This window comes from Micropterus salmoides, unplaced genomic scaffold (assembly GCF_014851395.1).
Source record: "Micropterus salmoides isolate LMB-PRFRI ecotype aquatic unplaced genomic scaffold, ASM1485139v1 Ms_hic_scaffold_3772, whole genome shotgun sequence".
NCBI lineage: Eukaryota > Metazoa > Chordata > Actinopteri > Centrarchiformes > Centrarchidae > Micropterus > Micropterus salmoides.
This window is the reverse complement of record NW_024043120.1, coordinates 1-23,574: the sequence shown is the minus strand read 5'-3', so window position 1 is coordinate 23,574 and position 23,574 is coordinate 1. Positions and strand designations below refer to the sequence as shown.

The 23,574-nt window shown below is 39.0% G+C and overlaps 2 protein-coding genes across 3 annotated transcripts; both read right to left on the bottom strand.

The window, feature by feature from the left end:
- Positions 1–2,130: 2,130 nt before the first annotated feature.
- On the bottom strand, positions 2,131–17,553 carry LOC119884913 (kelch-like protein 9). Of its 2 annotated transcripts, none has more exons than XM_038695195.1 (11): positions 17,369–17,553; positions 15,323–15,376; positions 14,138–14,271; positions 13,805–13,980; positions 13,217–13,349; positions 10,367–10,563; positions 9,980–10,055; positions 9,173–9,730; positions 8,646–8,825; positions 7,891–8,004; positions 2,131–3,823 (listed from the first exon to the last, which is right to left on the bottom strand). In XM_038695195.1, the coding sequence occupies exons 2-11, from the start codon at positions 15,325–15,327 to the stop codon at positions 3,327–3,329; spliced, it is 2,070 nt and encodes a 689-aa protein (XP_038551123.1). In that variant the 5' UTR covers positions 15,328–15,376; positions 17,369–17,553; the 3' UTR covers positions 2,131–3,326. The 2 variants fall into 2 exon arrangements, with proteins under 2 accessions (XP_038551123.1, XP_038551124.1); XM_038695196.1 differs by lacking the exon at positions 17,369–17,553 and adding an exon at positions 15,478–15,574.
- Positions 17,554–18,194: 641 nt separating this feature from the next.
- LOC119884912 (hydroxyacid oxidase 2-like) lies at positions 18,195–22,409 on the bottom strand (the record flags this gene model as incomplete). Its single annotated transcript, XM_038695194.1, has 6 exons — positions 18,195–18,675; positions 18,797–18,866; positions 19,309–19,467; positions 20,207–20,425; positions 21,157–21,440; positions 22,176–22,409. Coding segments are annotated over 6 exons (1,022 nt in total), but the record flags the coding sequence as incomplete, so codon positions are not given.
- Positions 22,410–23,574: the final 1,165 nt, after the last annotated feature.

Below are 23,574 nucleotides of genomic sequence, written 5' to 3'. Positions count from 1 at the left end.
AAATATAATTTGACTTAAACTGATATGATGTAAATTGTTACAATGCATCATTTTGTGCATGCTTAGCATCCTTTTCTTTTACCTTAGGTTTTTGAACGATGCATGATAAAGTCAGCTTATGATGGGCAGAAATTATACTGGTGTGTTACTATTTGAAATAAAACAGACTGCTATTTTTCCCTCCTGACATGCAAGGGCCTCTAAACTTTGCTAAATACATCAGATGGAATAATTAAAAGCAAATGCAATCTTCCTTCTGATATTATTAGCTTACCTGTAATCATTTTGTTGGTTTGCTAGACTTGTCAGTTGTAAAGTCAACTCTCCAGAAGCACTAGTGGGTGCACACATAAACCTGTCACTGATTGGCTTATGCTAATATTCTTAACCTGACCCTAACCATCTTACTCCTAATCAACACAATAAAGGAAGGCAACAATTACTAGGTTATGAGATGCTGAGTAGAGTGGATCAAGACTTCACCATCCTAGGAGTTGCTTGACGCACCTGAGTTGGTGTGTGTGTGTCACACTTAAAATCCTAAAATCTGCCTATGTAACATGTTGTATCTACTGCGCACGGCCACACGTGAGAGAGGACAACACCAGCAGCTACTGTGCCATTCATCATAAACTTTGGCTTTAAAACCCTCATACAACAAGGCCCATTTTGCTGAATGCAAAATAGATTAGTAACCTGAGGTTAGTAAACATGTTTAGCTCAGCATTGGCTAATCTTTATTGTTGTTTTTAGCCTAACATGGAGTTTGTTTTGGAGTCTGTGTTATGCTGGGACCTGGTCGTTTTATGGTCTTAGTGGACTTCACCTCGTTGGCTGCGCTGTGTGTACAGTACAGAGGAGCGCCTATGCACATCACAGCCACATTTCAATGTTATTTTTATGTTAAGGTGTAGCTAATTTTAACAACTTTATATGCTGTTGGGTAGTTTAAACGCTTAAACTATTATGTATTTATTTATGGTTTATTTTATTAGAGACCGATACATCTAACATAGATAAACTGAAAACAGCAATCCAATATGTGTACCATAGTGTTTTAGCAGTTGCTAATTTGCAACACCTGTCCCTAGAAGGGCTTTTTAAGAAATAAAACATTAAAACAGTGATGAAAAAAAGGAAAAAAGAAAATACAATACAAAACTAGTAACTATAGCTTTAACATAAATATAGAATATAGAGTAAAAAGTACAGTATTTCCCTCTGAAATGTAGTGGAATAAAAGTATAAATTATCATAAAATGGAAATACTCTTGAAAGTAAATGTATCGCTGCTCATATCCTGCTTTTTGAAAGGAATTGAAATTGAAAGGATAAGTAGATCAGATCTGTACTCCAGTACATTAATTAAAGTCAGTACTTTCCACACCTCAGGACGGTACAAGGCTAGGTCAGCCAAATAAAACAACATCCAACAACCTTGAAAAGGTGACATTTATCTCCCAGAAAGCCAAATATGGTTTCCCTTGCACAGTGATGAATTATAGTTGGCCATGGTTTGCTCAGTAAATAGTACACTGTGGCTGTGTGGTGGAAAGTCTCTCTAACTAGTATTATCATATTCGGAAACATCCAAAATATATGGGCTTTGCTTTTCTTACGCTTCAGTTTTTAAACAGGAGCCTAAAACATCCAGTCTCCTCATCTTCTTTTGAGTTCTTTCTATGTAGATTTAGCTTTTTATTTGTAGCTTTATTTGAATTTAGGATAGGTACAATGAAATTAGGTCATGTATATTTATACTTGTTTTATACTTATGGTATTATACTTGGTATTATAAAAGGTACTGCTAAAGTGGATTCCAATTAGCTTTGAGTGTCTTTTCTAAAACAAACTGATCTTGTAATTTCAGTAATATTTTATGCATCACATACTGGTGTCTGTCTGCTAGTCCTTGGCATAGCAGTTGATATCGCAGCTGTCTGTTGTCTTATCTGAAGTCTCAAGGGTAATTTCATCGTCACTCACTTGCACCAGATGTACCAAAGAGTCTGTGTGTTCATGTGTGTGTTAACAATATGCTTGCCCTCCTGTAGCTGCTGAAGAACTTGTGTCTTACCAGCTGATGGAACTTTGCCCTTCGCTGACAGTGAATAATGAGGAACATGAAGATCATAATCAACCTTTTATTTGTATTTTAAAACACTGCATATAATATAAATATACATAACAAATCTAACATGTATCCATACATTGTTTCTGCTAACAGTACTTGACAGAGCTTGTGTTAAAGCAGTAAGGTACAGCAGTTTACATCTATAAGCTTCTTGCTGTTTGTCCTCTTTTACTTTTCAAGCATCATCAAACATGACTCCTGAGCTTCTGTTCTTAAGCATAAAGCTCAGGAACAGTCTCAGCTTTATAAAGGGTAGGCTAATGGAAAAACTAACTGCAGTACAGTTTATGAGAATCTACTGGGATCTAGTTTATCTCTCTTTATTTAGGATTTATGGGAGGAAATAAAAAGCTATTTTACTTCATATTGATGATTTATGCAATCATTAGAATTGACAGTGTCTTTAGCTAAGTAGTAAGGCCAAAACCCAGACCAAAACTTAAAAATAAGCTGCTTTATTTGTTTATATTGAGGGGATTTCCACTTTCTTCTGTACAGTCCCTATTCAAGTTCTAAATCATAATAGACACGCTGTCTTTGTTGTCTAGCTTACATCTCATGACTCCATGCCGCAAAACACAAATGATTTTTACACATTCCTCCATCCTACATTATGATATGAAGAGAGCTCAGTATAGTCCTCGCAACTTGTGCGTCATCATAGATGACATTTCTCTGACATGCTTGTTAGCAGGATAAAGTCATCATTGTTTTTGGTCTATCAATGAGATTAGTAGAGGGTAATGAAATGATAAAATAACGCCAGCTTTATCTTTTGATCACGTTATTTCAGTGCTGAAGTCTAAAGCTGCGTTTACACCAAAAGAGTCCATCTGATTGAATTTTGACCTGTGAAACAGTGATACTCATCAATCAATGTCCTGTCACTTTGAGAGGGAGGGTGGGTTTCTTTAAGGATGTGACGGAGTGTTTCCTTTTACATACTGAAATCGCAGAGTGGAAGAACACAAGCAGCAGAGCAGGGGGGATGCTGCATGGCTGAGAGTAAAGGCAAGGACAGGAAATGGCACAAGACAGTTGAATGCTAATGTTAACTAGCGAGCAATGCTTGCATCTGCAGCATGTTTGCAACCCACACTAATTTTCTGCTTTGCCTTCTTCTTGCCTTCAACATACTAATTCCATCTTGCCGACTCTGGTCTGACAGTGGCAAAAGTCAGAAACCCCACGATCAGCTTTTAGCTGTGGGCAGTGGACACTCCTGTATCTCAGCCTCGTCCACCGACCCCTCCGGCAGATGAACTGTCATTGTACAGGCACGAATCCCCCCCAGAGGCTCCAGAACGTTGAACACCCTGTCCCACACATCCTGCTCTGGATCATAGCGCTGCACAATGTCAACCATACATCTGCTGTTCCAGGAATACCCTCCTACAACATAGATCTGCCCGTTAAACACTGTCACACCAACGTCGCTCTGGCCCCGTGGCATTGGTGCCACCACCATCCATTGGTCTGTCTCTGGGCTGTAGTATTCGCAGCTCAGGACGTCGTCATAGTCGCTGCTGCCTCGGAAGTGATTCCCGCCCATGACATAGAGTCTGTCTCCTACGGTGCACATGCAGTGCAGACCACGGAGCTCCATCATGTCGGCTCGTCGGTTCCATGTGTCAGCGACTGGGTCGTAACACCAAAGCTCCTTCTGAAATGTGTCACGGGTGATGCCACCTGTGTGACGAAAGAGAATTCATTAGATGTTACAGTCTATCTTAAAAATACGTCTCTATGATATATCTTACAGGCACAAAAATGTGTTTTATGTAATGTTATGAAACAGTTTACTTTCTTTGACTTGTGCCCCCCCCACATAAAAGAGTGATTTTCCAAATCCAAATCAATAAATCAATAGTTATCACTAGTAGTATACTGTATGTCCATGTTAATAAAAGCTATAATTTGAGGTTCTCTGCACAATATGCACATGCACAATGTGCATGTGGTAAAACGCTGCATCTGTTTTCACACAGTCTGAACTTTGTTCAATGAGGACGAGTGAACATGAGTTTGTGGAAGAGTTTGTGGCAGTGGTCGGGTACTTTCCTATGGTCAGATATTGAAAACAGACGTAATGACACATTTCCTTTTACACTGTAATGGCAATGTGAACAATGTGTTTCTCTTCATTGTGATTCTTTTGGACTTGGACTTTTTTCACACCCTCATTTCTTTAAAATACCATCCAAAGTGTAAGTGGTCTTCCTCCTAAAGTTCAAGGTCGTTATTGCACAGTGCAACAGAATTTCCCCCTGAATGGTGAAATGCTTAGTTTGCAATACCTTTTTACCACACTTAAAAAAGAAATTAAGATTTTAATGTAAAATGGACAAATGGACACACAAAGAGGAAATAAAATGAAATCACAGGATATATGTATGAAAGAAGCATTGAATACAAGGGAATGTGTTTTTGAAAAAGATAAATAGATTAATGTGTCACGTACAGATGTCCATCTGAGATAAGAGGATTTGTCTTGTGGTCTGGAAATGTTCTATACATGATGAAATGGCATTGCCCAGTGAGGAATACTCTATTTTCTGATGTTCCTTCTAATTGTAACAGCACTTATTATAGAAACCAAGCCTAAATCTTACATGGGCACTTGCTGAAAAATACAGTTCCTGTACAAGTACACGTAAACAAAACTTCTAACGTTAGGTTTAAGAGATTGAAGAAATAAAAACACTGAATTTTTTTAAATCACATGTGCATGCTCGTGTGTCCACAAATTAAAGAAAAAGCATCTTCCAGGACTTCACGAGTTCTAAAATCTGCTGCTTTTGCTGTCCCATCTCTTAGTTTTTTCTGTCCAATACACATCTTGCACATTTGCTAATTATTCTTTTAGTTCGACTTTCAAGATATGGATAAATGTAATTCTAAATGCATTTCCCTCTGACCTTTTACTGAGCTTGTGTTTCAACTCAAAAACTATATATATTGGTAAATAATACATTACCAGCACCTTATAGCTTTTGAGGGTATGGGATTTAAATGTGCTGCAACCACAGGTCTTTGTGTTTCCTGCAACACAACATGTGAAACTTATGTTTCTATTCACAACGTGAGCTGATTTCCTGTCCAAAGTTGCTAAGAAACCTGCCTACGATCAGACTGAGAGCCGCTCATGTTTTGCTCAGAGTTTGCTGCTAAACAGGAAGTGGTATGAATGAGTAGGTCAGCCAAGCAAGCGTGCTTGGCTGACCTATTCATTCAAACCACTTCCTGAGCAAGCGTTGTCAATAATTCATCTTGTCAAAATGGAACCTGTTGTCACTTATAGAGAATCAAAACAGAAATCCAAAAACAGTTTTAAATGTGAATTACAGTGAACAGCGCTCCTCTGACGGCTGATTGAGTGCCCATGAAAGTTTTTTTTTGATGATTCCACTGTCAAAGACCTGAAGCTGAAATCAGACAAATATTTCTGTCTTTCCTGTGTTGTGTGTTTAAGGTTTAATATGTAACATTTCTGCATTAAAATGTCTAAAATTGACTAGACCTATGTTGTATATTTTGTTGAGTTGTGTATTTACACTATCCCAAATGTTTCCAACAATGTTCAAACCCAGAGAAATAATTTTATTCAAGGTAATGGCATGTTTCATTCGGTCAACCCCTTCTAGTTGCTGTAACTTCCGGGGAAACACATGAATAAAACTTCCAATACATTACCTTCGCTGCAAACATGATTTCTGTCATATTTAATTGATTTTCATTGGTAAGGGTGGTTGTTTAATGGCTTCTTGGTATTAGTAGGACCTTTTAGCATCCACACCAGGTCATCATCTGCTTGTGTGAAATTTAATTCTGTTCTTATCAACCTTTTAAATCACTTTAAGGAGTGTGAAATTGTATCCACCTAAATGCATGGGCAGCACAAATGCTCTCTACAAATGCTCTCTACAAATGCTCTCTACAAATGCTCTCTGCAAATACTATATGTAGAGTATTTGGATCAGGAATCTACCTGACACTGGATGACATATGGATAACTATTCATTATTACCCTGAATGACCTGATTGCATCATTACAAGAGTGTCCTCACCAGAGAAAAAAGCGGTTGTGTAGTTTTTGTATGAATAATAACTGTCCTCTCTCTGTAGCACGTGGAAAACTTGCATGATGCTGTTAGACAGCTTAAAAAAAACTTCTTGAGGAAGTCAGGTTATGTGCTTGGCCTACAAAGCATGTGTTGGGAACACTGGAGACTGTGTGTCAAAGATACTTCCCCTTGACTATGAACAGTCAGTGTATGCTTCTTTTTACCACAAAGGCAAGATTTCTGTAACTTCAACCGTGACCGAGAAGTTATTGCTAACCAGACCACAACGATACAGTTACTCTAGGCTCTGCCGGCCTGTCCACCATTTATGTTCCAGAACATCATTGGTACCCTTCTACCGTGCATCTGTGATATCAATGAGGTTCCTGCGCAGAGCCCAAAGGATCCTAAAAGACAATATCCAGACCAGCCACAGCCTGTTCACTCTGCTACCGTCTGGCAAGAGATACAGAAGTAACTGCTGTCGTACCACCAGACAGGGCAGCTTCTTTCTTGAGGCTGTGAGGGTCCTTAATTCATCCTCGACACTCCACCATGTTAAATAGTCGTATTTCTATGCCTTATAATTTATTCACCCATCTACTGTGTATCATTTGGTATATAACTTTTCTTTTTGTGAGTATCATAAAGGGACCTACAACTACTAGTCCACAATGATTAATATGTAGTTTGTTATATACAATTTTTTGTCTTTTTATTTTTCTTCTCTACACCCAGATTAACATGATGCAAAAGTTAAAAGAGAAACTGACTGTGTTGATTCTGTGACAATTTAAATATTCATAACTTTGGACAGAAGGGAAGGATCAGTCTAACACTGTTGTAACTGGATTTAAAACTGAAAACACTGCACATTCTTTCAGCTCAGAGCATCATGTTGTGTTAGCTGAAAGGATTCAAGATTGGTGGGATGCATCAAAGGTGGCGGAATGACATAAAGAGAAACAGTCTATGATGGAGCAGAGGAGGAATCAGGGAGAGAAGATAAACAAACAGAGAAGCTGCCAGAGACAAAGGCAGGATTAAACACTCACAAGGGAATAGCTGGAGCTCTAAGGTGAATATGAAACCTTAGGGGTCACCCTTTCCCTCATCTGCTCACCCTTAACTACCATTAAACACTGTGATGGACTCACAGAAAAATAAACCCTGACTGTTGGTTAGACCAGCAAGAGATTACTGAGCTAAGTATTTAGCTGTTAACAACTTTTGTGTAAATCTTGTTACATAACCATGTGTACCTTGTATAGAGAAAATGGACACGAGTCATTTTTGAAACTGTCAAATGGGTAATTTAGGAACGCAGACTTTACACACTTGTTCACAGGCCACTGTGCCTTTGAGCAAATTTTATATTACTATATTATCCTACTGTCTAGTATTGGATCATTCTTAAAGAAAAACATTGCTTTATGTTTCAAACTGTACTTTGAACCACTGAAATCTTTATTATAGGAATTTAAATTTTGATTTTAATTTAATATCTTCTTGGTACTTTATCCCATGAAAACAGAATATACTCAATGGAAAGATGTGTGAATAGACATGAACTTACTCAAGATGGTTCAAACTGAGGCAAGAATGCATTCACATGAGTTGAAAATGTTACTACTTTAGAGAAGCATTTGGTCTTATGTCAAGGTTAAAGAGTGTTTAACATTGTTACCTTACCTGAGATATACATGAGGTCTCCGTGAACTGTTCCAGCATGTCCGTAGTGAGGCTCCACCATACTGGTCACAAATGTCCACTCATTTTTCTTCAGGTTGTAGCATTCCACAGTGTCTGATCAAAGTGACAGACAGATGTTTGGGGTTGAATTTTATTTAAGGGTGAGTAAACTTTTCCAAGGCCAATATAAGCATCCTGATGTGCATATGTTATTTTTTTGTCCACCAAGGTATAGTGGAAAAAGTTTTTTTTTTCTTATAACATGTTGACATGCCAATTTTAAAGTTATATTTTTATACTAGCAATGTATTTTATGACAATGTAAAAAAACAATATGACAGTATGAACTGGGTCACTTGTAGTGATGAACCTACAGAGAATTATCACCTGAAACTGCTGCTCTGAGATTCAGCTCAGTGTTAAGCTGTGCGTCTCAAACTTTACTGTTTTAGTTCACTCTTACCACTTGTTGTTTCCATGCCGCAGCAGGCAGCTGTTTTCAGTGTAAAGCTCTACAAACCCACTGTACACTACATGCCCCAAACGTCAGACAGACACAGTTAGAGACCAGCTGGTGAACATATGGAGCATTTAGCAGCTAAAGAGACAGATATTTCTCTCCGGAGTTGGTGAAGACCAAAAACAGAGCTATAAAATTGTGAAATTTGGACTTTTAAATGATGATAAAAATGAATTATCTATTGATCAGCTGACAGTAGTAAAAGCAGTACTGACAGTAATTACTAGCAGCTCACCAATCTCTCCTGAGGCATTCCTTCCTCCGACTGCATACAGTTTCCCCTTCAGAGCGCTCAGGTGGAAAAAAGTCCGCTTCTCGTTGAGTGAAGCAATCTGAAGCCACTTGTCGAAGCGCGGGTCATAGCGGTAGGCGCTGTCTATGGCTGTCTTACCCTTGGTGTCATAAGTACTCTGGCCTGAGAAGTCAACAAGAATCAGCGTTAGAGTGGTAACAAAATGGAGGACACAATTTAACCTGTGAATCAATCTTATTTTAAAAAGTCGGGATGATGCATCATGTACCATGAATTCACCTCCAAGTGGTTCCTATTTACCAAGTAAATTAGGGCTTTACTTGTTGTTTCTGTATGCTAGGATCTAGTCTCCTATCCTGGTTTTTGCATAGACCAAGAAATTTTAGATTCTTTGTTTTGTGCTTATGTGTGAGTCCTAGACCAAATACCCATGTTAAATGGACACTTGCACAGTTTGAGCTGAGAACTGTGAATATTATGTGTTCATTATAAACTGTAGGTTTTCTGACCTCCAACAATGAAGAGGAAGCCGCCTAGAAGAGCTACACCATGCTGATAACGTGGCACCTCCATAGGCTTCAGAGCCCTCCAATGGCCGGTCTGTTCATCATACAGCCTCAGCTCCCGGCTCACCACCAGCTGCTGTCGCATCACACCACCCAGTGCCAGAATGTGGGTGGCGTCTGAGCGTATTTGTGTCCGCTCCGTTTGCAGAGCTGGCTGCATGAAAGGCATCATCTGGTAGTTGCTGGCCTCCAGCAGGAGGTTCACACAAGCTGTATCAGTGCGCATCATGGAGTCTCCTCCCTCTTCCTCATCCTGGGAGATCTGTATCAGCTCAGTGGGGCTCATCAGTGGGAAGCGAATATGGCGCATCAAGGCATAAACAGAGGAGCGGCGATTGGGGTAGTCATGGTCGAGCCATCCTCTGGCAATGTTGTAGAGCTCCAACTCTGAGAAACCCTCCAGGGAATTGCTGGACAGAGCGTTGGCCATGCTGGTTACGGAGAGCTGGAGGTAGCGACCACTTTCCACCATCGCTGACAGGTTCTGGCTGACAAACTCTCCTAAGTTTGATAAAACAAGGATGATCAACATCAGTTATCTTGAGTTTACTTTAGTTTTTGAACTTAAAGGATGAATGATACACTAATATTTAGTTTTATTACTTTCTATTTTAATATAAGAAAGTGGTCATAGGGACCGCTGAGGATCTGAAGAGTTGAAGGAGCCTTATGTATGTATTAATACAGGTCTAAGAAAGTACGTTGTACGTTTGTCACTATGCTCTTCGATCAGTTTTTCACAACACTCACCTATATTCAGCTGAACGTCCTCCAGAAGCAAGTCTGTGGCAATTTGCTCGACCTCCACACAGTTATCAATAGTGATCTGCATCGAAGAACAACACAGAAGGGGAATAAATTATAATATTTTTTTAAAAATCAGCTTTGCTCTGCATTACTCTGCCTTTCTTGCAGGTGCAACTATTAACCAATCTGTATAATTGAGTCTGAGAGGGAGTTCATTAAAGGACAGTGAGGCATACAGTTACATTTGAGGTCAGGCTCATTAAGCTGCCAAATCCCTCTGGCAGCTTAATGAGCTTGACCTCCAGTATAGCTGAGTTTAATGATCTGCCATTAATGAATTGATACAACATCATAGGAGTGTGACTCTATTATGAAACAAAAACCCCTTACCTCTCTGCTCAGAAGCTGATTACAGAAGCTCAGAACAGGCATGACCTGCAAGAAGTTTGCAGCCTCCAGTGTTTCCTGGAGATTACCCATGTCAAGGGTGACTTTGGATGTGTAAATGAATTCTATAATGTTCTTTAAACCCAACTTGGTGACCCCATGCAGCTTGATCTCTCTCATCTCCTGCTCCCTCATGCCTCCTGAACAAAGAAAGAACAAGTACAAAGAGACAGGGACAAGGTGAATGAATGCTTTTGCATCGTTTCAGAAGATTTGTCTTGTGCAGGCATGATACCAAAGTGCACAGTCAGCAAGATTCAAAGACATAGCTGACACCGTAAAGCCTGGCTACTTACACCTATACAGTGTGAGGATAATAAAAGGACCATGCAAATATCTTCAGTGAAGCTGCAACTGAAAGGATGTTTAATGCAGAAGTGAGTTAGACTGTCAAGTCCTTCCTCTTTTCTTGTACTTTTTTGTATCTAAAAATGAAAGTACCAGTAGTGGCAACCTTATAACAATATATATTTTGTTACTTTATATTTACCTTTTGCTTTTAAATATAAAAACAAGACACAGATTAGAATGTGTCTTTATTTGTATTTCTGCAAAGCTAGTGGTATAGCTGTAGGGATAGCAATGTCAGTTGGTTGGTATAAGACACACACAATCACACACACAAAGTGTCTCAGGATATTCTATATTAACTGCATCTTTGCCAGTACTTTAAGGTTGCTTTTAGCTTATTCACACACGAGAAAGTACCGTTGGTGGCAAGGAGCAGGGTGTGGCGTAGGCCCTCACACCTGCCATTTGCAATGTTGATAAAAATGCACACCAACCTACAAGACCTCACTCCTCTATTACTCTACATGTAGAATGACTGCTATTTATAACCCCCCTCTACCTCCTACATAATGTTTGTGGTTACCCTATTGTCATTTATAATACATTTTAGTAAGCCTATTATATGTTATTGTTATTGAAATGTTACAAAAAATTTTATTTTATCAAAATAAGTATTATTTCTACCTGCAGCTTATTTAATTGGTTTGTTTCTTTTGTTCTCAAAAGCTGTGATGTAACAAGGCTTGCTGGGAATTGGGAAATCTGTTTGTCCAATGATCTTTTCCCTGTCATGCCCGATAACGTACTTGGATATCCTCACATCATCTTTCTTGCAATGGGTTTTCCTTGCTAGGAAAAGGCCCATAAAGTGAACTTCTGATGGGTGTGTTTCTGCTGTGTTGATAAATGATAGAATAGTTTTTTTTTTGCAACTGTGTGATCATATCTTTATACTTATGAGTTGCTGTGCTTATCTTGAAGGGTATAGTTCTATGCTTATCGTCATAGTGTCTATTTGTGTTTAGATTTGTTAGTGTAAGCTGGTTAAAAATATTCCAGCTGTTCGGGGAATTCTGTGGCCGTAGCTTAATTGGGCGTTCAGGCAGCCGCTTTCCATGTTTTTGACCAAAGGCTGGTTTGTCCTGGCCCAAGGAAAATATTTGCACTGGAGCCCAGTATAACTACATTGTGCTGCTGCCTACTTACTTACTTAAATTAACATGTGCTAACATGTTAATAATAGCCTGTCACACTAAGTATGAGATGCCCTAAAATGGCTACATAACAGAGGGTAAAACCATTACAGTATGTAAAAACATGGCCTTTCATCTGTCCCCAACCTTAAACTCTACATTTTGCACCACTGGTGACAAGGATCCAAATTATTTATTATTCTCATTTTGTTTTCAAATAAGCATAGCAGCCTCACATGGGTACTAGCATGGCTTTTAACCCTGTGACAGGCATGACTCTACGCTCAGCCGGTCGGTTCACAACTTAATTTCCAGACAGAAATATCTCATCAACTGCTGGATGGATTGCCATGAAATTTGACACAAACATTCACAGTTCCCAGAGGAAGAAATCTACTGACTTTGGTCCAGACTTTTCCTGAAGCGCCACCAACAGGTTGACATTTATGGCTTTCAGGGAAATGTCACGACCACAATTTGGATCTTGTTTGGACTACAAGATGGATGGCATTTGAATTTGGTACCGTACATACTGTATCTCACAAAAGTGAGTACACCCCTAACATTTTTGTAAATATTTACTTATATCTTTTTACATGACAACACTGAAGAAATGACACTTTGCTACAATGTAAAGTAGTGAGTGTACAGCTTGTATAACAGTGTAAATTTGCTGTCCTCTCAAAATAACACATTACACAGCCATTAATGTCTAAACCGCTGGCAAGAAAAGAGAGTACACCCCTAAGTGAAAACAACCAAATTGGCCCCAATTATCCATTTTCCCTCCCTGTTGACATACTGAAGCAGAGCATGATCCCCTCTCTTTTGGAGTCTGGGCCGCAGGGCAGCATTCCGACATAACGACCCCAAACACACCTCCAGGGCGACCATTGCCTTGCTAAAGAAGCTGAGGGTAGGATGATGGACTGGCAAAGCATGTCTCCAGACCTAAACCCTATTAAGCATCTGTGGGGCATCCTCAAACAGAAGGTGGAGGAGCGCAAGGTCTCTAACATCCACCAGCTAAACTAAGTCAGCATTCTGACTTAGTATTTAGCTTAGAGTACTGCTGTGCCTAAGTACGCAACTCACAGCTGCTAGCATGACTGTAGACTCCATACTTTAGTTTGTGGTGTATTCCGAAATGGGTTACTAATGTTTTGTCCACCCAAATATACAGTACACAGGTGTTCTGTTTTAATATAATAATGTACTTGTCATTAAGTACATTTCACAAAGTTTTGAACTCAAAAGCCCAAGTTCACTGTGTTGTCCACTTTTAACCGAATGAAACAGGACAACTCACCTGTGAACATAGCCTTGAAATAGTCACTGGATGAAGCCATGATGACTCTGTGGACAGGGAAAGTTTCCTTGCTGTCCCCAGGCACCAAGACGACATCACAGAGAGTCTCATCTGACCGAAAAATATCAAAGCCCTGTGGGAAAAACATGAATAGTTTGGCATGTTGCACTCTTACATTAGTAAATCACTATCACAATAATGTTGTAAATTGTGTTATGGATGTTGGATTTGGTGGGAAATATGCCATATGCACCAAAGAGGAGGAGGACGCTCTTCTTCTGGTGAAGAGAAGGACAGCTCATGAAAAAATTATTGAAGAATGAAGGATGTTTATCATCCTCAGTTAAAAAGCTACATGAAGTACATTTAATATACTATGGGCTAGACGGCCAGTGGGCAACTTCACCATAAATTGATGATTGGGGTAATGGAGCATCTTAAGCCAATTACAGAGACTGGGGATTTTAAAAATGTAGAATGACTTTCTCTGCTATTGTAGAATAAAAGTTGTTTACGTCCATATTTGTATCCCAAATGAAGTTCCTGAACTTCCGCCATTCAGTTAGTTAATAAGTCACAAATGTATACCTGCAAAACAGCTGCTCCATGTTCAGTGCTACTGAACACCTTGGACAGCGGCCGAGGGGGAAGTTTGGGCTTTGTGGATTTGTCTGGGCGTTTAGGTGGTATTTCTATGGGTGGCGGGAGAGAAACAGGAGCGGGAGCTGGAGCTGGAGCAGGTTCTGGTGGAGAAGGCCTGTCATCTGTCAAACCCAAATGGAGAACAGATACTGAGTAATGAGGAAAGTCATGAAATACATTTACTCAAATGTACTATAATTCCTTCTAAAATGTATTGGAGTAGAAGTTCAAAGTAGCATACAATGGAAATACTCAAGCAAAGTACAAGTACACACACACCTTGTTGAACAGGCGGAGCAGGAGGTCTTTCGGGCTGAACTGGAGGTCTCGGAGGATCCCTGGAGTGATGCCTGCCGCTCAGGCGAGAAAATCTACGGCTCAGCCTGCCTGGCCCGCTGTCATCTCCACTTCCCCTACAGAGGAGAAGATTTGGGACACTTCAAGAACAGTTTGGACTTTATGGTACCATTTTGCATCCCTAAAAAATTGACACTGGGATCTCCTTGCAGTGCAATCTGATTTTGTGACGTAAGTGATGTTCAGAGGTATCAGGCTTTCAAGAATTATGATGTTGAGCCTGCATCCACAACAACTTCATGGATTACCTACTGCGTACAATCAATTCATTGCAAGTAAAGGCAAAACTACGACATGAGTAGTAATACTAAGCTTACCAAATATGTGCCAAGATTTGTTTTGAACGTTTCATGACCTGTTTTGGCATTGTTGCATGGTAGACTTTTTTTCTCTGAGTTTAGTCTCTCAGCACTTCCTCTTATGTTGTGTACAAATACCACTTCCTTCAGTAGCACTGAATCAGACACTCACTACTTAGTGGCCCAAAGCATAACTTTTACCATCTCTAGTATGTCAGCTCTATCATTTGATTAAAAGAGCTTGTTTCCTGTAAGAAACCCAGCCTCATCTATGCGGCTGACAAAAGTCCCTTATCTGTTTTGCATTGCATGCTCTGAAAAGGAGGAACCAATAAACCATTTTCAAGGGATCCACTTCTCCTCTTGAAAATGTTTCACACCAAGATATGCAGCACACAGTAAATCCTGGTAAAATTAGGAGAATACTCAGACAAAGCAAATATAACGACTATTGAATGTAAATTCGAATTTAAAGGCAAGAAAGTGCTTAAATTTTTCTTTTGTAAAATTTAGTAAAAAAAGGTGAAACATTGCTTGACTTGCTAAAAATGGATAATTAATTTGATTAGCATTATGTGGATCCATATATCCTTACATGGAGCTAAGCCCACCACCCAAATTCAAAATACAGGATTGAAACTTGCTGTCACCCTTAAATAGATTGACACTTCTTTTAATCTACAAAGCACTAATGGAAAACAAGCAGTATAATTGCTTTATTTATTGTACATAAAACACATACATGTACATGGTATACATGGGTGTATGTATACATATGAAGAGGAGAAAAGCCCAAAAAACTCCTTACCCCATTTCATTGGCCTCTTGGGGTTGCGGACTGTTGTTGCGCTGGTGAGACTTCCTACATGGAGATAAAAGACGAGCTTTAGTGGACAGCAAAAGATTTTAGGAGCTTTGAGCTAGAAGAAAACATGCACAGGAAAGGTGTTGTGACCTACGTACGTATGACTATAATCACATATTCCGTGCTAATGTAAAAATATAACATCTTCAGTAAGATGAGTCTCGCTCAACAATTTAGTCAGAATTGTCTAAAGGTTTCCTCTGAATGAAGAGCCTCACCCTATTGTGAGGTTCACAGCGTGTCAAACTCTGTGACAAATTCTGTGCGTTTGATGTGGCCTTGCACGTTGGCAGACAGTACAAACCTCACTGAACTTGACTTCAGACCTTTTCTTCCGGTTAAACTGTTGTTTCTCTGCCAAACAGCATGCATGTTTTAGTGTGTATGTCTAAGCCAAATTTTGTGAACAATGATAATTCTATTTTCTAAGTAAAGCATTCATTTCCCACAACCTCTATAGTGCAATCTAACACCTAATGAAGTAACGTGTTTCATTTCATCATCATTTGATAAAATCAGCCGTGTCAGAAGCTTTGTGGTTGGTTTGTTTGAAATTGATAAGCACTTCTAGCTTCAGCAATATCTGGTATAACTTGACTAACATGTATTATTATTATTAGTTAATGTTTATTTTATGTGAGAACTAAAAAAATACTTGACACATGTTTAACGTAAATAAAACCAGTGTTTAATCTGGCATTACAACTTCATCTATATATAATACACAGACCTGTTGTTGTTTTTGTTTGGTAGAATTTGACAAAAATAAATACCAAGACTCTTCTTTATGTTCAATAATTACAATATACTATGTACCAAATTTATGTTTTAGTTGATGATGACAACAATCTAGTTAATTGTTATTCATGATGCAGTTTCTATTGTTCTCTTTAAACTGTTTTAGACCCACAGAGATAACATTTTGTGAGCCTGTTTCATGTGTTTGTTTGACATAATGATAACAGTTGTTTGCACACCATTTAAATAATACTGTATATTATATATCAGAGCACAAAGTGTTCTGGTTTTCCATTTTATGAGGCTTTATACTACATCTCAAAGGCAATTATTGCACTTTTTACTCTGCTACATTTACCTGATAGCTTAAGTTACTAGTTACTTTTCAGAGTAACATTGGTCAAACCCTTCCTTTCTGGAGAAAATCATGTAATGTAATGTACCACAAATTTGGTAATTCTGAATGTGAGTTTTTCTAATTATCTGAAGTGTGAAGTGTTCCTTCATGGGTTGAGAAAATTCGCCTACTCTGTAAGCTAAATAAACTATAAAAAAAACAAACACCTTGGATTAGCTGGAAAAGCATTGTCACAAAGCTGAAACAGGGCTGTTTTTCTGAGCTCATGAAAAGGTGACTTTTAAAGCTACGTGGTTCTCACAGTGACGTTACAAAGATATGACGATATTATGGAATACAACAGTAGTTAAATGGATTATTTTTTCTGCAGATTGAGTACTTTTACAGATGATTTCACAGTATGATATTAGTACTTTTACCTAAAGGAATTGAGTTAATACTTATTCCACCACTGTTTGTAGGGAAAATATTTGACTAATTTAGTTTAAAACCACTAAAAAAATGCATGGCTTCTGAGTTATTATCTATATCAGAACTGCTTGCCTGCAATTTTTATTTTACGTGTATTTTTAAGTGTAGGCCACCAATTTTTCAGTCCCACTTAAAACACCTCTTACAACTAAGTGACATGTAGTGACCACAATCAAGCTCTTTCTCAACTGACAAGTGTAATAACGCAGCGACACAGTAGCTCAGTGCCACGAATACTTACAAAACAAGATTGAAATCAGTGAAGTGAAACACACTACAGTCTAATATTTACCTTCCTGTAACAGCTGAAACAGAGTGATATGAATACACACATGAAGTTGTGGTGCTTTGTTGTCATGTACTGTGCCTGCTGGTGCTTCACATGGAGCTGGATCTAAAACATGTACATGCGGGTAACCTACCTGGAAGAAATCCTCCTCAGCAGACTGTTCCCAAGGCCTCCCTCCAGCCTGTTTGTCTAACCAACCAGAAGTCTAAGAGGAACACTGAGCAGAAAATGTCTGTTGAACTGCTCCGGCTGGTTGGAGAGGCAAAGTGTCTAAGTGAGCATTGCGTCTCTTTGCTTTAACCGAGACCTCAGTCACTTCCTGTGCTACTTCTCTTTCTCACATTCTGCGCCTTTTTGCATCTTGACGCTCCCCAAATGTGTCACACTTGTGTACTGTTTGTGAAATAAGCATAATGTTTCACAAGCTGTTATAGCATGTATGCACACTAGCAGGTCTTTCATTATCTATGTAGATTAGGACGAACGTCTTAACCCAAATGGAGAAATGTTTTGTCTCACATTGTATGGTATTCTCTTTTCTTTTGCTAGATGATCGTTGAAAACATTTAACATACTCAAAAAGTCCTATGCAAAGACAACAGACAAATAGTTTCTTGACCTTTCAAAGTGGGTGTTTATAGTTGACTGTAGTTTCTAGATGATAGTGGGGATCTGACAACTGTGAAACCACATACAATCACTGAGGTTAGTTTTTTCTGTCCTGTTCCTTGGCATGATCAGACTATAATATATTGGTTTAATTAGAAATTTAAAACACAGAATAGAGTGGATTTTGATTTGACACCCATACTTCTCTCAAACAGACTACTGCACCTGAATCTTCCTTGCATTAGAACAGAATGGTTGTGCATGTAAATCTCCTCGGTTACACAGTTGGGGAACAACAACAAAAGACAAACTGTTATCACCTACTAATAACAGATCCGGAAAAGAGTAAAGAGATCTTCATCACCTCAGCTGGTGTTTATTCAACCACAAGAACCTCAAACTGTTGTGTATGTCATTAACGCTTGCATTTGTCACAATAAAACCAAAATAACTTTGTTGATTTCATGAAATAGTGCCTCTGTCCCCTCCAATTTAAAGGAAAAACTCTTTCATTATTCACTTGCCAAAAATCTGCCGCTGACACTCAGCCTTCCCCAGACACTGCCTCACTTTGTACACTTTTGTATTAATACATATTAGATATTAGATGAGTCATTGTCAAATTATGGAAGCTGCTTGCATGTTTCATGTTTCCACTTTCTTTCAGTTTCTTTGTCATGATGGCATCTCAGGCTCTGGTTCATAACTGTTGGTTTTGGTTCAGTAGTGATTCTTGTTCAGTGGATTGCCCTCAGTGCTGCCCTCTGCTGATCTGTTAGAGTTTAGAGAACTGAATGAGGTTCCTGTTGATTTCTGCCACGTTCCTGCAACCTGGATCAGATGAATATAAAACTGTTACTGTTGTTTTAGTAAAGATGGGATATTGCTGTACTTATTTTGGCACAAAGATATTAACATGGTTACACTTATCACTTGACCTCCCATCTCTCACCTGATAAAGCCATGGACAAACGGAACTCATCATTTAAGATTTGCAGTACTTCCCTCACTCCTTCCTCACCCTGAAAGATCATGCAAGACCCATAATAACTTTAAAAGAGAAAATACAATCTGCAATCCTATTATGTATCAATAAAATCAACATCAGCACACATCAGCTTTAGTTATAAAGATGTGATTGTTCTTTTCTACTGAAAAACTTTCTTTTACTTTTAAATTTCTTTTGATAGATACAGATCTATTCAAAAGCTGTCAGAATCTTGACTTTCATTGAGATCAGAGCATAACAGCTTTACAAATGCAAACAATAACTTAACCTTTTAAATCAAGAATAGTTTAGTTTTTAATGTCAGCCAAGGTGCTCCAACAATGTCAATGACTTTCAAGAATAAACTTCAGATGTCAAGGCAAATCAAGCTTAGTATGTGGAGCCTGTACATGTGGGTTAGAAGCTAAACAGACACACACGCAGTATCACACAGTGATGACTGTTGCGGTTTATACCTTGTATGCAAGGCCCCACACTGCTGGGCGGCCAATGAAAACACACTTGGCTCCCAAGGCCAGCGATTTCAATACATCACTTCCTGTCCTGATTCCTCCGTCCAGATAGACCTCGATTCTGCCCTGCACTGTGTCCACAATCTCTGACAGTGCATCAATCTGTAAGTAACAGAGGTGAAGACATAACAAGGACAACATACTTTATAGCAGAGTGCACTCTGTGTACCACAGAGTGAGCAACATTTCACCCAGGTATTTTGAAAGAGGATTACCAAAGTACTGATGTTACCAAACAACCGGCTGGGGTTTTCTTCTTTAAGTTTGATTTCTTTGAGGAAAACTGTGGATAACTCAACACCGTAACAAGCTCATAGGATCTACAACTCAGGTTTATTCTTGTCAAATACTAGTATTAGTAATAGTTAACCTGGCTCTGTCAAAAAGTAACAAAATTGCCTACCGGTACCTCTGAAGCTCACTAAGTAACACATTATAACTTATTTGTTTACAGTAATGTGTAAAAAAAATGACTTGTGCTTCTAGGTATTTCACAGTATAAGGAAAATAAATATAAAAGTCTTCTATCTACTATAGTACTCCCATCACTTGCACTAGTCCTGATACTACACTTACTACTATTAAGGGAGAGTTACTACTACTACTCTGCAGCAGTAGCAGAAGCCACACCACTGCTGCTGCTTCTGCTCTGGGTGCTCCCTTCTGTGTTGATTAAAACTATTACCTGACCAACTTACCTCTACTTTTTCTAATCATTTAACTGGGCTGTGTTATTGCTGTTGTCATCTGCCATGGGTATTCACTTTCATGTACTTCTATAAACATGCCATTAGAAACAAAATTTTTAACATGATTTAAGAAGCAGTAAGTCAGTAAGTACCGAAGCTGGGCCTCCGTCCAGCTGTCGTCCCCCATGGTTTGACACAATGATGCCCTGGACGCCATGCTCCACGGCCAGCTCAGCATCCTCCTTGGTCAGGATCCCCTTGATAATTACAGGCAGGCGGGTGATGGACTGCAGCCAGTACACATCTTTCCAGCTGATGGAGGGGTCCAAGGAGTTGGCTGGCATCCCGTAGTTGTCTGTGGCTGCTGTCTCCTGATTATAGTGCATGTGGAAAAAGTATAACTGCTGTTAAGTGTCTGCTTGATATACATATGTACTCTGGACTGCTGCTGCTTGTACTTTACCGATGACACTGGTAAACTATTGTTAAGGGGTAACTTTGACACTGCTGGTACATGGATATTTTGTATATGTGACTTCACACAAGTAAGTTCTGATTCACAAATAATTCATGATATGAATTAAACTGTCTCAAGCTACATGCTCAGATGTGGTATGTGGATTCTGCTTCTGCTTCTGATGCAATTAGCTGTTAAGTGCCAAGTTACTTACAGTAGATGAGCAATAATTATACCTGAAGTTGAAGTGGCTTGCATTAGAGAAAACATTAGAGAGATTCAGCCATGTCTGAGCCTCAGTCAGAAACAGATTCTAGTGTCAGTAAAGTCAAGATCTGACATTTCAGGGGACATGAACATAAGAAAAAGAACACTTTTGAGTGGAGGGAACAATCTTGAAATGCAATTATATGGCAGCAAAATGTGTATAAATCATCCTTTACATCTTGTCACAGCACAGTACAGTAACAGTAAAACAGTAACATTGTAGGTAAAGTAATGAATTAAGCAGTCTTGTCTGTTCTTGATTGACCTCTGTTTTGTTTTGTCTATTCTTTGTTATTTGACCTTGTTCAGTCTTATCTTTGTCTTATCTCATTTAACTTTTTCTGCTATGTCTTAACTTGTACATTGAATATTTATTACCTGGAATACTCCATCAAAGTTCTTGACCTTGAGGTGTGGTGGCAGCTTGAACTGGTTGCGGATGTCGTTGCGGCGCTTTCCGGTGTAGGGGACGTCAACTGTTAGTACCAGGGCCTTATAGCCGAGCCCCTCTACACGGTGCACAATCTGTTCAGACAGCTTCCGGTCCCGGTACACATACAGCTGGAACCAGCGGTACCCGTTTGGTGCTGCTGCCGCAATCTCCTCCACTGAGCAGGTGGAGTAAGTGCTGGTGATGTAGCAGGTGTTGAGCGCCTCTGTGGCTGTGAGGCGAAAGTTGAGAAATGATTACTGTGGTGATTAAAGATCCAATATATATAGTAGATCAACGTCACAGAGTAAGCTACATACTTTCTGGGTACTAGGGCTTCAGACCTCCAGAAGTGTAGCAACAGTAATTGTCTACTTATCACACGGCTCCACCAAAGTTCAGTCCAGTTATTAGTTGAGAATTAAATTAGCTTTAGGAGAGATTCATGGGGTTATTGTATGCCTTATTGCTTGTACAGATAAAAGAGAAAATACCAACACAGAACCAGCCTTGCAGCACAGGATAATCATAATCTCACGCTCCCATCTAGTGTTGAAAATGTATACTAACATTATTATTGGACAAAAACATGTGTCTCCAAAATACAAACTTTGCAGACACTTGAAAAGGTCTGATCATCAGTTCTGAATAGCCACATTTGAGCAAGGGTTTAATAAGGGTTTTATAAGCCAAAGGCTTATACTTTTTCCCAAACCAATGCAGGAGCCTATAACTCTTCAAATGAAGTTTAAACACCAAAGTCATCAATTCCATAACAAAGCATATGAGCTAACAGAAAGGCATTCTGAATTATGTTTATAGTTTTCTCCTACACTTCACTTGCACCAAGTGTGAGTTCTGCTGAAATGCTGACACACACTCACACACACACACACACACACACACACACACACACACACACACACACACACACACACACACACACACACACACACAGATTCCTCACCCCGAGCTGTGGCCATCTCTCCTTCATGCCAGGCTAGGCAGTGAAATGCAGTAGGTGCGATACCAACTGGAAAGCTGATTTCTGTCCCCTGTACTGTGGTCCGTGTGTCGCTCACTGACACATCACGCAGGATACGAGGCCTCAGACGAATCCTGAGTGTGAAGTACAGATGAGCATGTAAACAATTACACCAAATGTAACGGTGGGGGGATGGGGTTGAGGTAGGTGAGGGCACTAGGGTCAATCACAACTAATAAAATGTGAACTGCAATGTTGCAATTGCTGGGAAGGCACGATAAGTCATCATTTTGAATAGACGTGGATGTTTTTTTTTAACCTAATCCACCCAAGTAATTCCCAACAAAGCCACATGCTCTCTCCCATTGATGCAAAAATTGTATAATTTTAATTATACAATTTAATAATTATTGATTTGAAACATTTGCCTGAAATGGTCGGATATGTCACACAGTATAATACAGACATTAAATTGGTAGCTGCAACAGTATTAACTACATGACAAACTATCACAACAAATTTATATAGTTTCACAGTATGCATGGTCATTGCTCAACCTTAACAGGAGCTTTATTTAAAATTGTATTGTTAGAAAATGGTTTAAAAGGCACATCTAGTACATCTTATTAAAGTAGTCTGTCCCTGTGTCATGACAGCATGCCAAATATGATTTAATTTGAAATACTATCACTAAAAACTTTTATCTAATATTTTTCCACTTAAAAATGTATAACTCTGTAAATATTTGTTTTCCGTGTCCTTTTCCTCATTTGGAGCCACATTTTGATGACAACATGCTGTTTTTGCTGGACAAGACATATTTTTTTGAATAAGAAGAGACAGAACTCTCTGGGATTCTCTTTTGTCAAAGCTATTATTTAAGATCATCTTTCCAAGACACAGCTCCAACTTTATTCCTGCTGGGGAAATGTTTTTACCTCACCCCAAATGCACCAGCAAACAAATCCCTAGTAACAGGTTTGCTATAGCTAAAACATACAGTATGTCAAGAATCATCACAGTGAGGAAAAGAAGCCTATAAGTCTTTATGAAGACATTAGGAAAGCTGAAAGGAATGCATGAAGAAGACGTTCTGAAAAAATCATGACCCTGTGTCTTTGTCTCAGTGGCAATGCAACTTTCAAAACAGTTCCTTATTCACTACAGGGGTTGGAGGAACAGTGCAGCATCAGCACTGGGTAAAATGTAACTGCCTGTTAATGATTATAAAGCATCACAACCACACATACTGTGCTGAATATAGAGAAATCAGTTACAGCAGTAGAAAGTCCACAAAAACTTTAATTTATGGCATTTTAACAGGCTGTCCTCACATGATCTTTTGTTTCAGGATTAAAACTATTAAAACAAAAGTTATGTC